We start from the raw sequence: 22898 nt of genomic DNA, 5'->3' as shown, positions 1-22898 counted from the left end.
AGGCCTTTGTTGGCAAAGTAATGTCCCTGCTTTTTAATACACTGTCTAGGTTTGTCATAGCTTTTCTTCCAAGGAGCCAGCATCTTTTAATTTCATGGCTGCAGTCACCATCAGTGGGGATTTTGGAGCCCAAGAAAATAAAGTCTGTTACTTTTTCCACTTCTTCCCCTTCTATGCGATTCTGCTACTTTTCATGTTATATCATATATGCATTTTCTATTCGGGTAAAGATTTTTTCCTGGAAAAGGAAATGGCAACCCCCTCCAGTATTTTTCCCTGGAAATCCCATGGACAGAGGAGCCTAGTGGTCTGCACAGTCCATGGTGTCACAAAAAGTCAGACACAACTGGGTGACTGAACACACAAAGGATTTTTATAACTGACTTTAGTGCTTACATATCATTAAATCACAGCAAAGTACCATAACACACCTAAGAATTCTGTATTTAGAAATGTCTGTGGCATCTAATATTTTCATTAAAAATGATGGTGATAAAAGTCTTTGTACATACATCAATATATTTCATGTTTTAAAGCTGTGAGTAAATAATGACACTATTTTAGTAACGTAGGTTTAAGTCAGATCCTCTGTTGACAGCTGGGCACATGAACACCCGCAGTACATTTCCGGGACAACCCATGTTGGTAGTGTGACCATGTGACTGAGTTCCAACCAGTGAAACAATGAAATTGTCCTGTGATAGCTTTCATGAAATTTCCTTAAAGTATTTATGATGTGTGTATGCCTTTTATCTCTATTTTTGGACCTTTTTTCAATTTTGGACCATAGGACAAGGGCTACAGACCAGGGGTTATGGAGTGTGAAATAAGAGGAATTCTCATTATGGATCTGTTGACAAACTGGAAAAAAAGGCAGTATCAAAACTAAAATATTGAAAATCTTTTAATGAGAGATAATGAATAACCTTTGTTCCATATTGCATTTTGAAAGTGAGAGTGATGTAAAAACAAATTGTAACTTACCTTTAGAGACTTTAAGAGATAAAACTTGTTCAGTTCTCTCTCAGTGGGCACTCTGCCTTATTCTCTGCCTGCCATCTCAGTTTATGAATAACAAAATATATATTAGCAAATCAATAGCTTTTAAAATAAAATCAGTTCTAATCCCCAAGTGGTAAATAATTTCTAAAGTTAGAAAACTAAGTACTAAGGGAAAAATAGCTTCTGGACCTTTATAAGAGTTGCATAAAATTGTCAAACCCAAACTCTCGCAGCATCTTCCAGTGTTAATTGATTAGTCAAACCAGCAGGATTATTTAGTAATGGATTCCACTTTGGGAGTTGCTAAATAAGTTATCGGTTCAGTCACTCAGTCCTGTCTGACTCTTTGTGACCCCATGGACTGTAGCCGAAAGCTCCTCTGTCCATGGAATTCTCCAGACAAGAATACTGGAGTGGGTAGCCGTTCTTTTCTCCAGGGGATCTTCCCGACCCAGGGATCAAACCTGGGCCTCTTGCATTGCAGGTGGATTCTTTACCATCTGAGCCACCAGGAAAGCCCAAAACAGCTAAGCTCCTGATGAAAACTAACCTCAACATTTGGGCCCAGTTGCCTTTGACTAAACTTCCATATAATGATGTCACTTCTCTTTTCAACATGGAAAATGGAAGAGAAAATTGATGTAATTATGTTGGCAATTTAAGTAAAACAAAAAATAGCCAGATACTCAGGTCAAAAGGGAACTGGAGGTTTGAACTGTGCAGAAAACAATCTGAGTTCTCAATTTCACTTCTCCAAGAATACAAAGCACTTTTTAAGTGAAGTGTATTGAACAGAGATTTCCAAATATTATGTCTAGAACCGAAAACAAATTCTCTCTTTTCTATCTAAGCAAAAAGTGGTATTAATCAAGGCTATGTTAGTTCTCCTGTGTTATTCAAATTTGAGGAGTCTAGTGCTTTTTATAAGCTATCAGGCAAGGTATTCTCAGAAACATGAGAGTATAATTTATATTTATCAAGTTTCTACTTGCTTTGAGTCTCTGGAGGAGATAAGTCACTATCATGAGGAACATGGGTAACAGTTCCCAGAGATTTGGTTTTTGTCTTCTACCAGCGAACTCATGGGCTTCCCTAGTGGCTCAGATGGTAAAGAATCTGCCTGCAATGCAGGAGATCCAGGTTCAACCCCTGGGTCAGGAAGATCCCCTGGAGAAAGGAATGGCTACCCATTCCAGTATTCTTGCCTGGAGAATTCCATGGACAGAGGAGCTTGGTGGGCTACAGTTTATGGGTCCCAAAAAGTGGGACACGACTGAGCAACTAACATTTTCACTTTTAGTGAACTCATACCCTCTGAGAAGCTGCCTCTCTTCCCAGGTTTCAGCAATTTCCTTGTTGCATTTGCTCCTATTTCTGCTTTGCTTTATATTGTGTAGTGCTTCTGGCCTGTTGTCACTGCTGATAACTTCACTCAATCAACTCCTTGGCTACCAGCACCCTCAATACCAAGCCTGCAGGATGTAGATCCAATCAGTACTTTGACGCCAAGTCTTCTTCTGCTGTTTCACCTGATAAGGGTGGGGGGAGATAATTCAGCATAATTTTCAAGCACTTTACTGCCCACCAACTCATGGCCCTGTTTTTTCTCTATTTGATCTGTATTTTTAGCTAAGGTGAAAGAGGACCCCCTGCTCACAAGCCCCTACCTCAAGACATTAAATATTTCAAAATAACTGTGGAGATTATCAAATTGTGTGATATTTGTATTTATTCATTTCCTTAGTTCTCCCGAAAAAGAGAACATTAGGACGTGTTCTCTTTTAGTGCTGTGACACATATTGATGGTGTGTTTGCAACCTTACCAGCTGTGATGGTTCATTTTGTATCGATTTGACTGGGCCACGGCTTGCCCAGACATTTGGTCAAACATTACCCTGGGTGTGTCTGTAGGATGTTTCTGGATGAGACCTAATATTTGAATACACAAGTAAAGCAGACTGCCCTCCCTAATGTGAGTTGGACCCCATCTCTTCAGTTGAAAATCACTACAGTGATTTTCTATTCAGCTGAAAATCAGTATAGAACAAAAAGTCTATCTCTCCCATGACTGGGAGAAATTCCTCCCTGAAACGCCCAGGAAGGCCTGATGGCCTTTCTCACTGGGACATTGGTTTAGTCCTTCCTTTAGAACTGAAACAAGAGCTCTTCTGGGGGCTTAAGCCTGTTGCCTTTCAGACTGGAAACACATCATCAGCTCGCCTGGGTCTCCATCCTGCCCTTGGTAATCTTGGAACTTGTCAGCCTCCATAATAATGAAAGCCAACTCCTTAAAAGAAATCTGTCTATATACATACATCCTATTAGTTCTTTTCCTCTAGAGAACCCTAAAACACCCACTAACCCTGGTATTTGTTTTGTTTACTACCCAAGTATATATTTTTTTAAATTACAGATTTGGATTGTTTTGTATTAAATGTCTCCCCACTCATAAATAATTGAGGAACTTCATTTTCTAAAGCAATTGATCTATGGTCAGCTTGCTATTTCCCTTATAAATATAAAATGAAAGCAAATGTGTGCTAGCCTAATAGCCCCCATTGCCCTGCAGAAGGCTCTCCACCCTGTTACCACCCTCTCCTGCCAAGTGCTCTGAGGATCCTTCAGATTACGCCTCCTGTGTGTCTGCAAACAAATGTCTCCCATATACTTCTCTCCTGCTCTTTTCCAGCTTCTAGAAATTCTCTGCCTCACATTCTCCAGAGGGAATAATGCTCCTTCATGGACCATGATGTCTGTGCTGCTCCCAAAGCTAACTGCCAATACTTGAGGACCCAGAGAAACTCACTTGGATTGGATTCTCCCTAAGTGAGGAAAAGGATTTCTCCTCAGCGCTATGTCATATTCCAAAACAAGGACTGACAGCCAGACCCTGACAGAACTGTCAAGAGAGACCATGCAACTCGGCTGAAGCTGAGTTCCTGTCTTTCCAGTTTTTACTTTCCCCTCAGAATATAAAAAAAAACCCATAGGCTCAGTTTTAATCAGAGCTCAAACTCAAGGTAAAGTACTTCTTTACCCTCGGCTGATCTCATGAATATGCTCCCAGCACAGGGCTGCTGAAACTCGGGGTGGAGAGGCAGGCTGCATCTCGCCTAGAGCTACTGCCTTCCCTGCTGCATTAGGCAGCTTATTTCAAGTTCCATCTTTCTTAAAGTTTGTAACAGTAGGAATAGCATGTTGACAGTAGGACACAATATATTTCCATTATAACTTAAAAACAACGTAAGAAGTATATCTTAAAAAAAAAAAAAAAGAAAACCAACAAAAGAGTCACTTTTTAAAAGATATCCATTTACAATTATTTTATTAAACAATCATCTTTTACATGTCATCACACCTTACCCCTGAAGTGCAAAAAACAATTTGAGGTATTAAAACTGAAGGAATATTTGCACATATTTTGTAAGGTTTTCACACTATAATAACTGGAATATTCAGTATAACTAAATGCTACATATAACCGCAGGTTTATAAGAATAAAGCTATTTAAAGCAAACTGGTTTGTCTCATTATAGCTTTGGACCGCACATTCATGACATTAACGGTGGCAAAACTAATATGTAATTTAAGTTGCTTGCAAGTTGATATGCCCATTATTCTGTTTTAGAGAACAGTCTAGAATTTAAAAGGTTAACCACTGAAATGGTGGTGATCCCCAAAGCACAAAAACCAAACTGACAAACCAGTTTCAATGATATAATGTCCTATTCACAGGATTTAATACTTAGATCAATGGCAAGTCACTTACAGTATCTGAAACAGATGTACCAGAATATTCCAATGCTATCCATGTACATGGAGGGTCATATAAAGAGCATGGCTCATGCTTTTTTGTAAGATTTTTCCCTTTATGTTAGTAAATAAATTGCTAATACGGACAAAGTTCAGAATGGTTACTTCAATCATTTTGAAGTTATTTTGAAGTAACATGAGGAAGAGGAGATTGGCTTTTTAAGTCTTAGACTTTGTTATATTGAAGAAATTATCCAGAGACTTTATAGATCCCACTTCCCTCTGATTGTGTCTATTCCTTGGAAGAGAAAGTTGAGGCAGTTATTACTCTACAGCTAATTAGGGTAATACAAATACTTTTTTCTGAACAGTCAGGAAAATTGGAGAAAAGGTGTTTTTTTTATTTATTTGATAACTGATTTAACTATTAACTTCAGCGCACAGGCACTTCATTTGAAACAGATCTAACCTTGCATAGTGCTTTGCATCACAAACTTGTTTGGTAAAATTGAGTCCTGAATAATGGGTCACGGATATTAAATAGCAACTAGTCTCTACAGCAGTTTTTACAGTTATAAACAGCATTTTTAGTAGCTGCACATGCTAGGTTTTGCTATTTATCATTGAGTTGAGTTGTTTTATTTGCTTCACTGCATGAATAAATTAGACAAAGGAAAGGTTGATTTTTTTTTTCTGTAAGAATATAGGTTTAAAATTTGGCTTTTTAAAACTTTTCCAAAACTGATAAAAAGTACAATGCTTCTTGTAGTTTACTATTAGAGGAAAATACTATTTCTGAAAAAGTAGGCCTCCTCCAGACCAGAAAAGAAACATTTTTCCCCCCATGGAGACCCCAACAAAGTTCTGCAAAACACATTGAACCTGTTCCCTCTTTGTTCTAGGGAAAGAAAGGAACCTAGGTGGTTAAAAACTTGCATAGGAACACTATGCTTGTGTGTGGGGACAATGTCCTCTCCCACAATGACTGTGTGTTTTCCCACATGATGCTTCTGGAATTAAGAACAACCTGCAGTTGTTGCAGAGCCGCAGAAGCAGCTGAGGGGTTTACCTGGGAGCAGAGTGAGCACGTGCCGATGTTCTCGCTTGAACCAGGAGAAAACTGACCGCAGCTTCTTCCACCAGATGAATGACGCTCAAGTGTCACTTAGCATCCTTTAGAGGCTAACAACCACTTTTACTGTTTGCTGCACAGATGGATGCTCCCTCCAGGTTAGGATATATTACCCAAGTTTTTATTTTTTGGTTTTTTCATGTATGTTTTCAGACATGGAAATCACCCAAAAACGTAGGAGGTCATAGAATGAGAAATTAAATCTCAGGTGTCCAAATTGGCTAATCCAATTAAAACCTATCCCCAAGCTGCAGTTATCTGGATAAAACAAAAAACAACTTTCATTTCAGGACTATATATGCAAATCTAAGTGCCATCACAATGGTTTTTAATACTTAGGGGCTAAAATGCAACAATTTTTTTTTTCTATGGCCACCTTTTCCCTCCAAAACCGATAGTGAAAAGAAAATTGAAATGAACTGAAATAATGGCAGATCTTGTCAGATCTAAATCCTGAATGTTGATTGCTTATTGTCAGTATACCCAGAGGTGCCATACAAATAGGGTTGACCACAAACATAAGTGACAAAAGCAATATTATCAAAATTCTCTCACTATTGTAAATGCTAACAAGCTACACTGAAACCTATCCAGCCTGCAAATACCAAATGCTGGCGGGCATTCAACTGCAGTCACACACTGTAGCGTCAGTGAAGCCCTCTCTGGAGAGCAGGGGCCTGTGAGAGTCAGTCAAAGACTGGGTTTCGTATGCCATTCAACACCAAGCTGGCGGGTGCCCTCCGATGTAACAGGGCCAGTGAGCACAGAAGCAGGGCAAAGCTCATGACTCCCAGAATGACCACTCCTGAAATCAGGGCACTCGTGACAGCATTCAGCTGAAAGGGAGGTTCATTCGCAGAACCTGCAAGTAACAAACACTCTCAGTGGGAAGATCCAACATCAGATTTATCTTAAGTTATCCCAGTTTTTGCCTGCAAAGCATCTGTCAGCAGTATCTTGTAGAATAATAGCATCAGACTATGCTACAATAATAGCATCAGATTATGCTATAATTCATTTGACTTCAATTCATCACCCAAAACTGTCAGTCATTCAGTCATGTCCAACTCTTTGCGACTCCATGGCCTGTAGGCCTGCCAGGCTCCTCTGTCCATGGAGTTCTCCAGGTAAGAATAATGGATTGGGTAGCCATTCCCTTCTCCAGGGGATCTTCCTGACCTAGGGATGGAACCTGGTCTCCTGCATTGCAGGCAGATTCTTTATGATCTGAGCTACCAGGGAAGCCCAAACATTGTACAATTTAAGAGGCCTGGTATCCCCTGAGTAGCCAAAAATTTCATTTATAATATGCTATAAAAATTGACCAACAGATTGCATATGAGTTCAGAAACTCTCAGTGAACTGTTATTTAAAATGCAATAAACTTGTAAAACCAGAGCTCATTATATTTAGTTGATGACAGTTTTGCAACTAATTACCAAAAAATACTTAACATTTTTTAAAAATTATACTTTCACTTTCAACATATGTTAATTATCTTACCAAGCTGTGAATTGTTGGTTGGCGTCTCATCTGAGGGGAAGAAAAGAGAAACAAAAGTAATATTGTGCCTCCAAATATTTGCCAATGTCTAATTCTGTAATTGCTTTTTACCTATATGTCCCCTCACCTTCATCCACAAGCTCCTTGGGAAAGGCAATAATGAAAGTCTCCTAGACTGTCTGCTTTCTCATCTCCTGTTCCACATGTCCAAGATTTCTTCATCTATCCATTCCTCCATATCTACACTCTGACACTGCTCTGGGTGTACAAATAAAATCGTAGAACATACTACACTAAATTCTTTCCTGATGACTTCACTTTATCATTATATCTCCAGTCAGGTTAGTGGGGGCAGTAATTGTTAACAGCTACTATTAATACATGTTTTAGAGCTGTATAACCTGCTATTTATTATTCTTTTATAGAGAAATATTCATTATTTAGTGCCACTCTATTTTAAGTGATGCCAATTTTTCCATCATATTCTGCAAAAAGCATCAAGTTCCAAGAAGATAAATTCATACTTAATAACTAAATGGACGGAAAACATGACTCTTGAGCTTGAGTTGTAATTATTTGCATTTGTTAAGTAAGAGACTGAAGCTGTTGGTTCTTCACTTTTCCCCGACAAACGTAACAGATGCAGTGAACGCATTCATGTGGTTTCCCAGTTTTTGTTACCCACTTTTTAATCATATAGCAATTAACCCTTGAACTTATACAACAAGTGGATATTTATATTTGTGTTTAAACACGTGGGTGTATATGTGTGTCTGTACTATTTCAACCACAAAATGTGTGCAGTTGGCTATTGCTTCTGGAATATAAATATTATTACAATTAATATGTGTGTAATGCCACACAGTATACAAAATGCCATCTCATATGTTATCACATTTAATTTTCATAATTGCCATATGGTTTAGATATTATTGCTACTCCCATTTTACAGATGAAGAAACTTCCATCTGTCACAGCCTTTATAATAAAGTAAACATATGCTTGAATAAAAGCTCAGTTTCAGAGTCCTTTTCCTAAAATAATATAAACTAGCAAGTGTGAAAAATGTTTTTAGTAAAAAAGATAAATATCTCAAGCAACAAAACTCGAGGATTAATATTTGAAACAATTGATGGGAGAAGCTTGTGAGATGTTTATAAAACAGCTGATGGCATTTCTTTTCAAATATATGAGTGTTGGCAGAAATGATGGTTCCACTGATTCTGAAGTTCAATGTCCAAAATAAATAGAGCATTCATTCATACTATTCTTTAGAATGGTGTAATGCATTGCTATGGGACAAAAAGAAAAAAATTACCAGTTTTCATTATGAGACATGTTTAGCAAAATCCTAACCTCCAACTAACACTGTCCTACAAGGACAACTGCTTCTCATGGAAACAGAATGTGCACACTGTGATTAATTGATCCAAAAGATCTGTGTGCCCCTTTCCCAAAACAAGATGCCTCACCAGGATATGGAAGAGAATATCTAATGCTCTAAAATTCCTTTCTAAAAGTTATTCTTTGTTTAGGAATTACATTTATTTACTCTTTTAAAAAAAAAGGTTTTTATTAAAGAGTAAAAAGCTTCCTCCTATATATCTCAAATTAAGCAAAAGTTCCATGACTGTAATGACCTATTTTCTGCACTTTCAGATTAACAGAAGAAATCAGAATATCCCCTCCTCTTTTATGTTACTACCAGCACTTTTGTAAGAACAACATTCCAGCTGTCACCCACAAGGACTTGGATGTGGACAAAATTCCATGTGGGCACAAAAGTGCCAAATGAGCTACATCAGCTGCAGGTTCCAGGGCTCTGAAAACCTGAAAGCATCCTGCCTTTGGCAGGTGGCTGAAATCAGAATGTGTAATATTTGGATACTGTTCGCAACTGTACTTGATAACTAAATAAGGTTAGAGAGAATAGGGTTATCTGTTATCTGCTGTTTCCTGGCATCCTGCAGTGTTAGGATCATTGCAAGTAAGAGAAAAATCAAAGCTCTGTCTAGAAAGAGGTGGTAGTGATTTTCCAGGAACTTTCTATCACCACACACTTCAGTTTTTTTTTCTCACACCAACTTGGTCTTGCACACATCTACACTAAAAGTCATCTGATGAAATTTGACCAGAATGGAAGTCTAAACCTGGTGAGATCTTCAAAAAGCATATAGCTAGCTAAGGACTCATAGCAGGAAAGGGGTAGCAGCAATACCACAGCTGCTTAAAAGCCAGATGTGGCAGACAGATTGTCATTCTCTGCTTCTCTCTCAGATAAGTAGCTGAAATAAACGGAAAACGTGAACATCCGCACAAAGATATAACAGAATGAATATTCTCCTTTCTTAGCACAAGCAAACTATTTTTTTTAAAGTCTTCGATTACCTATGTGATAAAATGAACCACATATTTCAAGTTGAGAACCTTGGAAGTTTTTACTCTCCACTGTGTCATGGAGTAGCCATTTCATTTCTACCTTTTCTAAGATCCCCGAGGGCAAAGGCTGTGACCTCTTCTCTGCTTAATTTCCAGTTCCTAGAAGAGTTGCTGTCCATGCAGGGACTAAATAAATAGGCTAGAGTGAATTATTCCCTATCCATGAAACTCAATGACACTAGTTTAACAAGAGTTTGGCTTGGACTTCTCCACGGGAATCTATATTTTTTAAAAAATTAGTACTAATGCTTTTCAGTAATTGTACCTTTAAATTTCCAGAATTGTACCCCATGATAAGCGTTTCCCTACCAAATAATTATAGCCTTTCAGAGCCTAAAATAAGAACATTTCATGAACTTTGAGGATTTTGAACTCTGAGGATGTATATATTTTTCTAAACCAGCTAACAAACAATATTGGGTAAAAAATAATCAGAATGGACTTAATTTCATTAAAATAAAAACAAAATGGAAGTACTGAGGTTTAACAACTTTTTAAACTTGACCCAAGCCAGATGTCTACAGGAAGGAGTGGTTCAGTGAGTAAACAGAGCAAAAATTCCAAGTATCAGAGAACTCTGAAGTGAGGAAATCATGCCTGAAATTAGACTTGTTTTTGAAAATCAGCCACAGGATCTGCAGAGAGAAATTCTAGCTGAACTAAGGTAAAAATCAAGTGAAACTAAGGGAATAAGGTAGCCCTGCTCATTAAACTGGACATTTAATTTACATAGAATTTGCCTGTGAATGGATATGGCTTGATTTCTGAGTCTTGTTTGTTGTTTAGTTGCTAAGTCATGTCTGACTCTTTTGCAACCTCATGTGCCGTAGCCCACCAGGCTCCTCTATCCATAGGATTTCTCAGGCAAGAATACTCGAGTAGGTTGCCATTTCCTTCTCCAGAGTTGTGTTTACATGGAGTTTTTTACATGTGTTTACATGTGTTTTACATGTGTTTACATGTGTTGCTCAGTCATTCAGTTTTTTAATTGTAAGGATATTATAGTATTATAGCGAAAACATTATTACACATGGTCCTCTAGGTAGTGAGGCCACCGTGATATCCAAATAAAGACCATCCTACTGTTATTTATCAAAATCATGAGAAATAAATCCATAGAGAGTGAGAGAGAAATGAAGTTTAAACATGATCCGTGGGGCTGTACCAGTGGAGAGACCAAGGTGACTAAGAGACAACCTTAGTGCTTTGGGAAATAAATGTCATCTTTGAGGTGGAAACAAGTCTCAATTGGAAAGGAAGAAATTCAGGCATGACATCAGATGTACTGTTATCAAGAGCATTAGTTCTTTGAGGTTTTAACATAAATATTTTGGATGACTAGATGTGATATGGATGAAACTTATAAGCCTGGATAGCTGGTTAGCTACAGCAGGAATAGAAACTGCTACTGGGATTTGGATATCTTAATAATTTTGGTCTGTTTTTAAAATCATATTATACCAAAAGTGAAAGTGTTAGTCACTTAGTCATGTTCAACTCTTTGAGACCCTATGGACTATAGTCTGCCAGGCTTCTCTGTCCATGGGATTCTCCAGTCAAGAATACTGAAATGGGTTGACATTTCTTCCTCCAACCCAGGGACTGAAACTGGGTCTCCTGCATTGCAGGAGGATTTTTTACCACTGAGCCACCAGAGAAGCCCTCTATTATAATTGCAAATTATTTAAAATTTGTTATAGGTAGTTTGATTTGATCCATGTAAGAAAGAAACAAGGAGGTTAATAAGGAAAGTCATCCACTTTCCTACATCTCAACATGCACAGAGAGATATGACTTTCAAGGTTCTTTTCTTACAACAAACTGAAATGCTCTATGGAAGTAAGAATATTTTTCATTGTGCCTACTCAAAAGCATTCATAATTATTGGCAATAAGAACTGAGTTTCCATGCAGTATAATTCTATGAGCTATTTCTGACAGCTAGAGATAAGAATTGGGCCTCTGACAAACCACAAACCAGTCATTTTCAAAGCATTCAAAATATTCCAAATTATCAAGGAGGGTGAACTAAGTTTGAAATTTTATATCTAATAAATTTATGCATTTTAAATGGCCTATTAGTTTTTTTTGATTACTAATATGTCTACACAAACACAAAGAAGTAAATAATGAAAGCAATTATCTTGATTTTTCAGAACCAAATGACTTTTTGCCTAATTATCTCTTTCAGATGAAACTTTCTTTTCACTGTGGGATAGGAGGTATGGGAGAAAAGGTAAAGATAATATAATTGAAACATAATAATAGCCTATGCCTAATGTAAAATAGGGAAAAGTGATTACCATATAATCCAAATCAGAACTCCATTTTTGTTTTTAGACAAATTTAGAACAATAGCGTTAGACAGAATCTGAAAATCTACTTTTTCAAAACTTTTACTTTAAAAATAAAGAAATAAAGAAACATTTGCCCAGAGAAGTGAAGTAAAATGCCAAGTGCTACATCTTATTAGGACATAAGCTGAACTAAAACCAGTCGTTCAGACTTTCAGTGTGTGTTGTTTATAATGCATGTCTGTTTTAGCCAACTCAGCAGTCCCCAGACTTTTGGCACCAAGGACCAGTTTCGTTGAAGACAATTTTTCCATGGACCATGGTTGGGGTAGGAGCATGGTTTCTGCATGAGTCAGGAGAAATACATTTATTGTGTACTTAATTTTTATTATTATTCTATCAGCTTTACCTCAGATCTACATCAGGCATTAGATCCCAGAGGTTGGGGACTCCTGATCCAACTAATTCTGGATGTCTCTGGGTTCACACTGATAAAAGCAGTATCCCTTTGGAGAGTGTGTGTAAGTGGATGTGTCTGTGTATGGACACGCATGCACAGATATTTGTATATATGAGAATGTATTGTATGAACAACCGTGGCCATTAGAGAAAAGAGCACAAATGTGTGTACTGGTACCAGTATTTACAAACTATTACTATTCAGGATCCTGGAAGGAAGCAATTGGTATTCAAACTGGTAATTTAAGGAGATTTATTTTTTATTTTTTTTAATTTAAGGAGATTTAATAGGATGGTTTATAAAGATGGGGGCTTCCCTGATAGCTCAGTTGGTAAAGAATCCGCCCGCAATGTGGGAGACCCTGGTTTGATTCCTGGGTTGGGAAGATCCCCTGGAGAAGGGATAGGCTACCCACTCCAGTGTTCTTGGGCTTCCCTCAAGGCTCAGCTGGTGAAAAATCCGCCTGCAACGTGGGAGACCTGGGTTCGATCCCTAGGTTGGGAAGATCCCCTGGAGAAGGGAAAGGCTACCCACTCCAGTATTCTGACCCGGAAAATTCCATGGACAGTCCATGGGGTCGCAAAGAGTAGGACACGACTGAGCGATTTTCACTTCACTCACTTTACAAAGATGGAGGGAATTCACAAGAGAAAGTCAAGTTACCAGGACTGTGGGTTAAATGGAGCGATTCCAGAACTCTGAGAGAGTGGTTGAATGGAGACTGTTGTCTGATGGGAGCCATGTGAACCTCACACCCATCTTCTGACAGCACCACCTATCGGTCTAGCCCAACCAGAAACTATACTTGGCAAGGCATCCACCCAGTGGATGCAGCTCACAGAGGTAAGTCTTTTAGGTCAGAGAGGGGCAGAGTCGATCCAGCTGGGCAAATGAAACATGTCCAGCCGCCTACTGTGTGTGTGTGTGTCTGTGTCTGTGTCTGTGTGTCTGTGTGTGTCTGTGTGTGTCTGTGTGAAGGGAAATGTGGTTAAAACAATACTGTCCTTTGTGAGTAAGTTGAATAAAAAGGAAACTACCATGAAATTAAAGTTTGTCTAGAAATGTGTCTTGTCTCACAGTTAATTAATGCTGTCTAGGAACTATTTTGAGTCATGCTTATAAGCCAAAGAACAAGCCATTTTGGAACCGTCTATTACTACACACAAAACGAGGCGCACTCTTACCACTCCGAGTAATGATGGGACCCGCAGAGAGAACGGCGTTTCCAGAAGTCCTCTGGGGACTCAGAGTGGTCCTCCTCCCCACATCTCGCCTTTCTCTGTGGCCACAAGCCTAAGGAGTTAATGAAAATAAGTGAAATTCCACACTGGCACAAAAGTGTTTCTTTATGGCCATTTGGAAAGCAGATTCTTTCAGAAGAGATACCACATGTTTAATTTTATTCATTTACTTCTGTGCGTTTAATTACTTTGCATATAACTGCTACAGTGTTTCTCATCCTGACTTGGGCCACATTTCTTATTTCCTTCTGATGTAATTGTGCATCACCTCATTAATTTACATAGCTCAACAGCTCTCCTGAAAAAGAGATGTGTTTATCAAACTTTTCTACTTTTATTTCTCTCAAGCCTTTAATAAACTTTTCCCTGAAAAATTGGTCAGCACAGAGCCAAAGAAATGCACAGACTCTTCCTTTAACCCCACCTGATACAGAATGAATATAATCAATGATTGTAAAGAAATACATGAATTTGAGCGCACATATTGGAGAAGGAAATGGCAACCCTCTGCAGTCCTCTTGCCTGGAAAATCCCATGGATGGAGGAGCCTGGTGGGCTGCAGTCCATGGGGTCGCTAAGAGTCGGACACGACTGAGCAACTTCACTTTCACTTTTCGCCTTTATGCACTGGAGAAGGAAATGGCAGCCCACTTCAGTGTTCTTCCCAGGGACAGGGGGGCCTGGTGGGCTGCCGTCTATGGGGTCGCACAGAGTCAGACACGACTGAAGCGACTTAGCAGCAGCAGCAGAGCACACGTATAAACACACTAAAGCTTTCTGTTGCTCAGTCACTCAGTCATGTCCAACTCTTTGTGACCCCATGGACTGCAGCACACATGGCTTCCCTTGTCTCTCACCATCTCCCAGAGCTTGCTGAAACTCATGCCCATTAAGTCAGTGACGCCATCCAACCATCTTGTCCTCTGTCATCCTCTTCTCCTGCCTTCAATCTTTCCCAGCATCACAGTCTTTTCTAATGAGTCAGCTCTTTGAATCAGGTGGCCAAAGTATTGGAGCTTCAGCTTCAGCATCAGTCCCTCCAATGAATAGCCAGGATTGATTTCCTTTAGGATTGACTGGTTTGATCTCCTTGCTGTCCAAGGAACTTGCAAGAGTCTTCTCCAACACCACAGTTCAAAAGCATCAACTCTTCAGCGCTCAGCTCTCACATTCATACATGACTACTGAAAAAACCATAGCTTTGACTATACAGACATTAAAGCTATTTTAAATCAAAAAACATGACTGCATTTTTCTCAGGTTAATATTGCATTTGTGTGTGTATTCTCAGTCACTTAGTCATGTCCAACTCTGCAGCCCTATGGACTGTAGCCCACCAGGCTCCTCTGCCAAGGGAATTTTCCAGGCAAGAATACCAGAGTGGATTGCCATTACTTAATCCATGTTAATATTGGTATGACCCTAGGGGGCCTGTCAGAAATAGAATTTTATTTCTTCACTGGTAAATGGGTGTATATTTTAGTGGCAGCTATATGGGCTTCCCCGGTGGCTCAGACAGTAAAGAATCTGCCTGCAATGCTGGAGACCCAGGTTTCAATCCCTGGATAGGGAAGATCCCCTGAAAAGGGAAATGGCTACTCACTCCAGTATTTTTGCCTGGAGAACTCTATGGACAGAGGAGCCTAGTGGGCTACAGCCCATGGGATTGCAGAGGTAACATGACTGAGTGATTAACACATATATAGTACAGATCCACATCTTTTATAGTTTTTAACTTTTAATACCAGGGATTCCCTGGCCCTGGGAAGCTTTCTAGCGCCAGTCCTGCCCCCACCACAGGTTTTCCCATCATCCTCTGATCCGCTCCATAGCCCTACTGAGACTGGAAGTTCGCAGATTACTCTGTTTCTTGGGTCTCTGCTTTGACCATCCTTTGGTGTTGAGTGTCTCTGTCTCCAAAATCACATCTCTTCCATCAAGTCTCTCATCTTCTGTTTCATCTCTCTCACAATGATGAATAGGGCCTTTTGCTACAGCACATATATATGTCTGCCTTTGCATCATAACATTTTGTCATATTTTATTCCTTGACTATCTCATGCTCCTAACAGATAAGCTAATTAAATTCAGAATTCAGGCACGCATCTCTGTATTCCCAGTATAATGCTTGGCACAAAGTAGGTATTCAATACACCTTTACTGGATGAATGAAAAAAATTGTACTTCAAACTATCTGACCTGATGCATATTCACTTTCTATGTAGAAATAAGTTCCTAACACTTGATAACCTTCAGCTTAGATTAACACAACAGTTCAGAATAAAGTCATCAAAAACCTACTGGCATGAGGAAGGGACAGTCATCAGCTCTGCAGAGCTTGGTGACACAGTGCAGGAAGACAGTAGACATCTTCTGATTCTTGTGCTTCACAAATCGGAACACCTCAAAAGAAAAGCGGCCCCGCTGGCTTCTACCGTTTTCAATGACGGTAGTTTGAGGATCTTTGTCACAGCTGCGTAGTAGAGAAAGTGAAAACAATTAATACTGGACAGTACCAACCCACCATGACTTGTACATTAATTTCTGCAATATTAAGAGGGTTTCCCCAGCGCCCATTACATTAAGAGCTAACAAAATTGTGCTGTGTTACAGATTTGTAATAGGAAAATAAGCTAATTCAACAGATATGTAGGAGTGACATAGATCATAAAATTTAAACAAATCAGTTTATGATTACAATATTTCTGCCAAATTTTAGAGGAATCATATTCTTAGAGGTTGAAAAATCCAAACAGCATAAAATACACAAAGTAAAACATCTCTCTCTGCATCTTTGCCCTTGTCCATGCCCTTCCACGCCACACACAAGCCTGCCTGAGATGATCTCACATGTTACTGCAGCCTCACAGGACACATGCAAGTAGAAATGGAAGCACATATTCTCAATGTTCCCCTCTTCTTAAACAAATCATAGCAAACTCTCTATATTGTTTTGTATCTTGCCTTTTTGAAGTTTAACAATGTAACTTAGAGATCTCTCTATATCAATAGAAATAGAGAGTCTCCTTCATCTTTTCTCACAGTTGTATACTATTTCATCACACACATGTGCCTGAGTTGACTCAACCTGTGCCCCATGTATATACCCTTGCTTGTTTTGAATCTTTTGAATTTTACAAAGTAATAATGAACAGCCTCACAATACATCATTTGGAAAATGTGCTGGGTTATCTACACAATATGTCTGTAAGGATCATTCAACAGACTTTGCCATATTGCCCTCTATATAAGTATTGCCACACTTTGTACTGCCCCAGTAATGTATAAAAATACTTAATTTCCCTCAGAGCTACATCAACAAAGTATATGCATAAAATTCTGGATTATTCCCTATTTGACAGGGACAGTAAGCCATCATCATATAATATTATTTCACCTTTTTGTTAGTGTGAATGAATATCTGCATTTTTCATATATACTAGAGCCATTTGTATTTCTTTATCTGAAATTTGTTTATATTCTTTGCCCAAATTTTAATTGTATTATTGGCCTTTCCTTTCTGCTTCCTTTAAATCCTTGGTTTTTAAGAAATGTGGTTCCTTGTTTGTTACATAAATTGCAAATTGTTTTACTTTGTTGTTTGGCTTTGGACAGTCCTTACTGTGTGTGTATATGTGTGAGAAATTTTATTTTTATATAATTTAATTTTAAACATTTTATTTTATGGCTTCTCGTATGTAGGCTAACGATGATATTCCATACTTCAAAGTTCTAATGATATTTTGCATTTTCTCTCCCACCATTTTTAAAGCTGTAGTTTTTACATTTAAATTAATAATCCATTTAAAGTTTATCATGGTATAATGAGCAAAATACAGATCTCATATTTTATTTTTTCTTATGATTATCTACTGTCCTGCACTGTTTTTAAAAATCTCTGTCAATCCCACTGATTTGCATATCATCACACTCTATCACCTAATAAATTACCATGCTTTGGATCTATTTTCAACTGAATATTGTGAATTTTTATTTACGTGTCTAGCCTCACATAATATCATACTTCTTAATAACTCTAGAGTGTCTATTAACTGCAACATCTGGTAGTATCATATCCTTCTCATTTCCTTGTTGATTTCCCCTTCTTTTGTATTTTATGAATTTTTTGTTCACCGGTTTTTTCTCGCTTCAGCTAGCTTATGATTCTCTGTCCTTGTAGGCGTGCATTTCTCCGGGCTCTTTCTAGGTTCCGCGGCACGGGGACCCTCAGCATTCACTTTCCTCCCCACTTCTCCTGCCACCTCCTCCCAGCCTTTTCCTATGCTGTATGTCTTGATCTTATTAACTAATTTTATCAACACTAACAAATATTTTGTAATTTCTAGGTTTTCTTTTCCTCCTAATCTCACTGAAAATGTCATTTGGGGACCCATTTCAGACTCTATAGTTTCCAAGAAGAAAACTGAAAGAAGAACTAAGCTGAAACCATAGTCATACTAGAAGTCCAACGATCATATTCCAGACTATAATATGCAATGATTATAGAAATTGTGAAATTTCTATAGATTATAGAAAAACAAAAACATCAAAGCAAAATGATCCACAATCTCACTGTACATCCATAACCATGGTGAATCTTTTGATGTATTAATATTTCCTTACATTCTTTTCTATAATATACCAGTCAGTCAGTTCAGTCGCTCAGTCGTGTCTGACTCTTTGCAACCCCATGAATTGCAGCACGCCAGGCCTCCCTGTCCATCACCAACTCCCGGAGTTGACTCAAACTCATGCCCATCGAGTCGGTGATGCCATCCAACCATCTCATCCTCTGTTGTCCCCTTCCCCTCCTCCCTCCCAGCATCAGGGTCTTTTCCAATGAGTCAACTCTTCGCATGAGGTGGCCAAAGTACTGGAGTTTCAGCTTCAGCATCAGTCCTTCCAATGAACACCCAGGACTGATCTCCTTTAGGATGGACTGGTTGGATCTCCTTGCAGTCCCATAAATAAGGTCAATTGTACAATTGTGTATGCTGATTCTTTCATTTCATATTTTAATACATTTAAATGGTAAAGAACCACATATTTATAAAGACAGGAATATCAAGAAGACAGAAGGGGAAGAGATAAAATAGAACCAGTCTTTTTTTCTATTTTATAAATATCTTTGTATGACTACAATGCCTATGTGAGCTCACAACTTGCTGGTTCTCCATAATTCACCTACCCATTTCCTTGCTGCTGAACACGCAGTTGGTTCCTATTTTCCCTATTCTAAATAGCACTGATAGATAAGAAGATGATAAATACTTTTAGAATATGCTTCCTAATTCACAAATGTAGAATCAAAACATATGAAATCTTTTAAGGATTGTTTTTAAGGATATTGTTTCCCAAAAATGTTAACCAAATGAACACTTCCTGCAATAGGATGAGTGTCAGTTTGATCATACCCTCTGGGTAGCACCTTAACCTTGATTAACCAATAAAATTTATTCTTTTGATTTCCCATCATACTATTCCCATCATGTGTCAATAAGCAGCAGTGATCAGAGCCAACTGCATTTTATAAGCATGATGAGAAGCCATTGCTTGACTCTCAAGTCTGTTCTCCTGTCAGATAAAAACGCTGAAAAGGAACTAGGATGACTGAATGTTTTTATGATCAATGTCCCTTTTTCCCAAATGTAGATTACATTCACTCTATCACTGTCTATGGGGGGATGAAGTCAAAGTTATTGGATCTGATTAAAAAAAAAAAAAGGGTGGTAGGTTTTCATTTTAAATGCTGATAAATGAAGAAAAGCATTATGGGGTCTAAATTATCTACACCATTACTTTAATTTTACTCTCCTTTTGACATACCAAGAGACAGTCTAGTTTCACAAAAATAGTCACTGCCTTTCTCTTATTGCCAATAATCCCCTAACCATGCTTTTCCTAAGACAATGAAATATTCCCATATGACCTAAACATGAATAAAACATCTTTGATGTGCCAAACTTACTTGTAACTTTCATCCAACAATAGCCTTTTCAGCATTTCATGTTGAAAACTGTTCTCCACTTTTACACTTCCAACTATATTTTAATTTTTGTTCAGAATGTAAAACTTTAAATTTATAAGCTATAAAAGTACCTTATAATTCATCTATCTGTCTTCAGTTTTCTATTGGAATTATCTACAACTGAATTATTGCTATCAATACAAGACTTAGCCACCTACCTAAGGAAGAGATCATATCGAGTATCATCATTTGGGTTCCCTGATGGGGTCGTGTAGCAATAATCCATTAAGACATTCCATCTGCAGGGAAAAGGAAGAATAATCAAGAGTCAGAGTCTCCTTTGGATATTAGTTATTAACCCAAAGGAAGTAGATATTCACAAACATCTTACTGGAGTAATATAGTTTTATATTAATATAGTATATATTTATATTAATATAGTAATATAGGAATATGGTTTTTTAACTAATTATTTCCTGAGACTTCTTGTTTAATAAAATGTTTTCCTAAACTCAGAGTGTTTAAAAGTCTGCAACAAACTGCCATCGCACATCAAGTATCACATAAAACCAAGAACAGAAATGCCAAGAAGACAAAAAGGGAGAAGGTAAAGTAGAATCAAATTTCTCAAGAGCACCAATCTCTTCAGGATGCAAAGTTTAAATAATAATATATGAGAAACCCAAAATAAATCACATACATGTTACAATTTTTTATTAAGACAGAAATGTATCTTTACTTTTAAATTTCCTTTCAATTTTGATCATCCTGGATTTTCTAAGAATCAGACAAAATGACTAATTTGGTTATTTTGCAGAGATGTTTCTGGGGATTGTTATATATAGTTGTGGGCCACAGTTCTTTTGTTTTTTTAAATAAACATTTATTGAATATTAACACACACATAGGAGGGCTTCCCCTGTGGCTCAGCAATAAAGAATCCACCTGTAAAGCAGAAAATGCAGGAGACGCAGGTGTGATTCCTGGGTCAGGAAGATCCCTTGGAGGAGGGCATGGCAATCCATTCCAGTATTCTTTCCTGGAGAATCCCATGAACAGAGGAGCCTGGTGGGCTCCATGGGGTCACAAAGAGTCAGACACGACTAGAGCAACTGAGCATGCAGGGACACACACACATAGAAAATACACAGGCCACGTGTTCACAAAAATACTGTATCTAATCATCTTTCAGAAAAAGCAGAATATTCTGGTATCCCCAGAGCTCTCCCCATGCCCTCTTCCAGTCACTACCTCTCCTTCTTTAAGGGAAAAAATGTTATTTTCCAGTTAATGACTTAAAGTGTCACCCTTTCATCCTTGCAGTTTATTTCTATTTATTCAGTTCAGTTCAGTTGCTCAGTCATGTCCGACTCTTTGCTACCCCATGAACCGCAGCACCCCAGGCCTCCCTGTCCATCACCAACTCCCGGAGTCCACCCAAATCCATGTCAATTGAGTCGGTGATGCCATCCAGCCACCTCATCCTCTGTCGTCCCCTTCTCCTCCTGCTCTCAATCTTTCCCAGCATCAGGGCCTTTTCAAATGAGTCAGCTCTTCGCATGAGGTGGCCAAAGTATTGGAGTTTCAGCTTCAGCATCAGTCCTTCCAATGAACACCTAGGACTGATCTCCTTTAGGATGGACTGGTTGGATCTCCTTCCAGTTCAAGGGACTCTCAAGAGTCTTCTCAAACACCACAGTTCAAAAGCATCAATTCTTCTGTGCTCAGCTTTCTTTATAGTCCAACTCTCACATCCATACATGACCACTGGAAAAACATAGCCTTGACCACACAGACCTTTGTTGACAAAGTGATGTCTCTGCTTTTTAATATATTGTCTAGGTTGGTCATAACTTTCCTTCCAAGGAGTAAGTGTCTTTTAATTTCATGGCTGCAATCACCATCTGCAGTGATTTTGGAGCCCAGAAAAAAAAAGTCTGCCACTGTTTCCACTGTTTCCCCATCTATTTCCCATGAAGTGATGGGACCAGATGCCATGATCTTTGTTTTCTGAATGTTGAGGCTTTAAGCCAACTTTTTCACTCTCTTCTTTCACTTTCATCAAGAGGCTTTTTAGTTCCTCTTCACTTTCTGCCATAAAGGTGGTGTCATCTGCATATCTGAGGTTATTGATATTTCTCCCAGCAATCTTGATTCCAGCTTGTGCTTTTTCCAGCCCAGCGTTTCTCATGATGTACTCTGCATATAAATTAAATAAGCAGGGTGACAATATACAGCCTTGACGTACTCCTTTTCCTATTTGGAACCAGTCTGTTGTTCCATGTCCAGTTCTAACTGTTGCTTCCTGACCTGCATACAGGTTTCTCAAGAGGCAGGTATATTAATTAGGCATTCCTAGATGGTGTGGCAATGACAATATTTTTTTAAGTGAATGAGCTGACTTTAAGATTCATCAGGCTTTAGGCGGCCAACATGTTTTAACCAACAAAAGACAGGAGCTCGAAAATACCTGCCATCCAGGTTAGTGGCTTGCACGGCTGCAAATACTTTGGTTTTCAAAGGTAGTCCTATACTCGGGATAATTAACTGCTGATTGTAGGTCGAGTCCTGACAATAATAAAAATAAGCAATTAATCCATCATTGCCTTCCCAACAACCGCACGTTTACTTAAGACAATAATGTCCTATTAAAAAAAAGAGAGAGCAAATCAACATAAAGTTACTGAACCAACTCCAAAAAGGACCTAGTTAATCCTCTAGTTTTTGGCAGAACTGTTCTTAAATCATATCCAAGTAACAAACTCACTTCCATGCATAAATCTTTTCACGTCCATAGTTTATCATTTATGATGATGAATGTTCAGTGTATTTAAATTACATGCAATGGTTACTAGTAAGAGGTTAGTATTTAGTTTGGCTAATATTCAACTATTAATATTCAGTTTATTTAAATTCATATTTCATTTATTTAAATTATATTAGTAGCTAATATTCAGTTTATTTAAATTATATCTGCTTCAGTTTAAGCCCTTTGCTGCTGGAGTTGTAAATCTTTATACTTTTAATAATCTCTTATTAACCCAAAGTCCCTTATCTCACAATTTAAAATTACCAGAATTTAACTGAAAACAAAAACAAAAAACGGA

At 38.2% G+C, this 22898-nt stretch overlaps 1 protein-coding gene across 2 annotated transcripts in view; it reads right to left on the bottom strand.

Moving 5' to 3' along the window:
- Positions 1–6517: 6517 nt before the first annotated feature.
- Positions 6518–22898, bottom strand: part of ZPLD1 (zona pellucida like domain containing 1) — a 421436-nt gene continuing 405055 nt past the window's right edge. For both annotated transcript variants that reach the window (XM_043449013.1, XM_043449014.1), the window contains 6 exons: positions 22262–22359; positions 20010–20090; positions 16125–16296; positions 13767–13875; positions 7391–7420; positions 6518–6749 (listed from right to left, as the gene is read on the bottom strand). In XM_043449013.1, coding sequence (XP_043304948.1) covers positions 6574–6749; positions 7391–7420; positions 13767–13875; positions 16125–16296; positions 20010–20090; positions 22262–22359 — 666 coding nt within the window. In that variant the 3' untranslated portion in view covers positions 6518–6573. The remainder of the gene's footprint in view (positions 6750–7390; positions 7421–13766; positions 13876–16124; positions 16297–20009; positions 20091–22261; positions 22360–22898) is intronic.

This window comes from Cervus canadensis, chromosome 27 (assembly GCF_019320065.1).
Source record: "Cervus canadensis isolate Bull #8, Minnesota chromosome 27, ASM1932006v1, whole genome shotgun sequence".
NCBI lineage: Eukaryota > Metazoa > Chordata > Mammalia > Artiodactyla > Cervidae > Cervus > Cervus canadensis.
The sequence above is the reverse complement of the archived record's forward strand: the minus strand, read 5'-3'. Positions and strand labels throughout refer to the sequence as shown.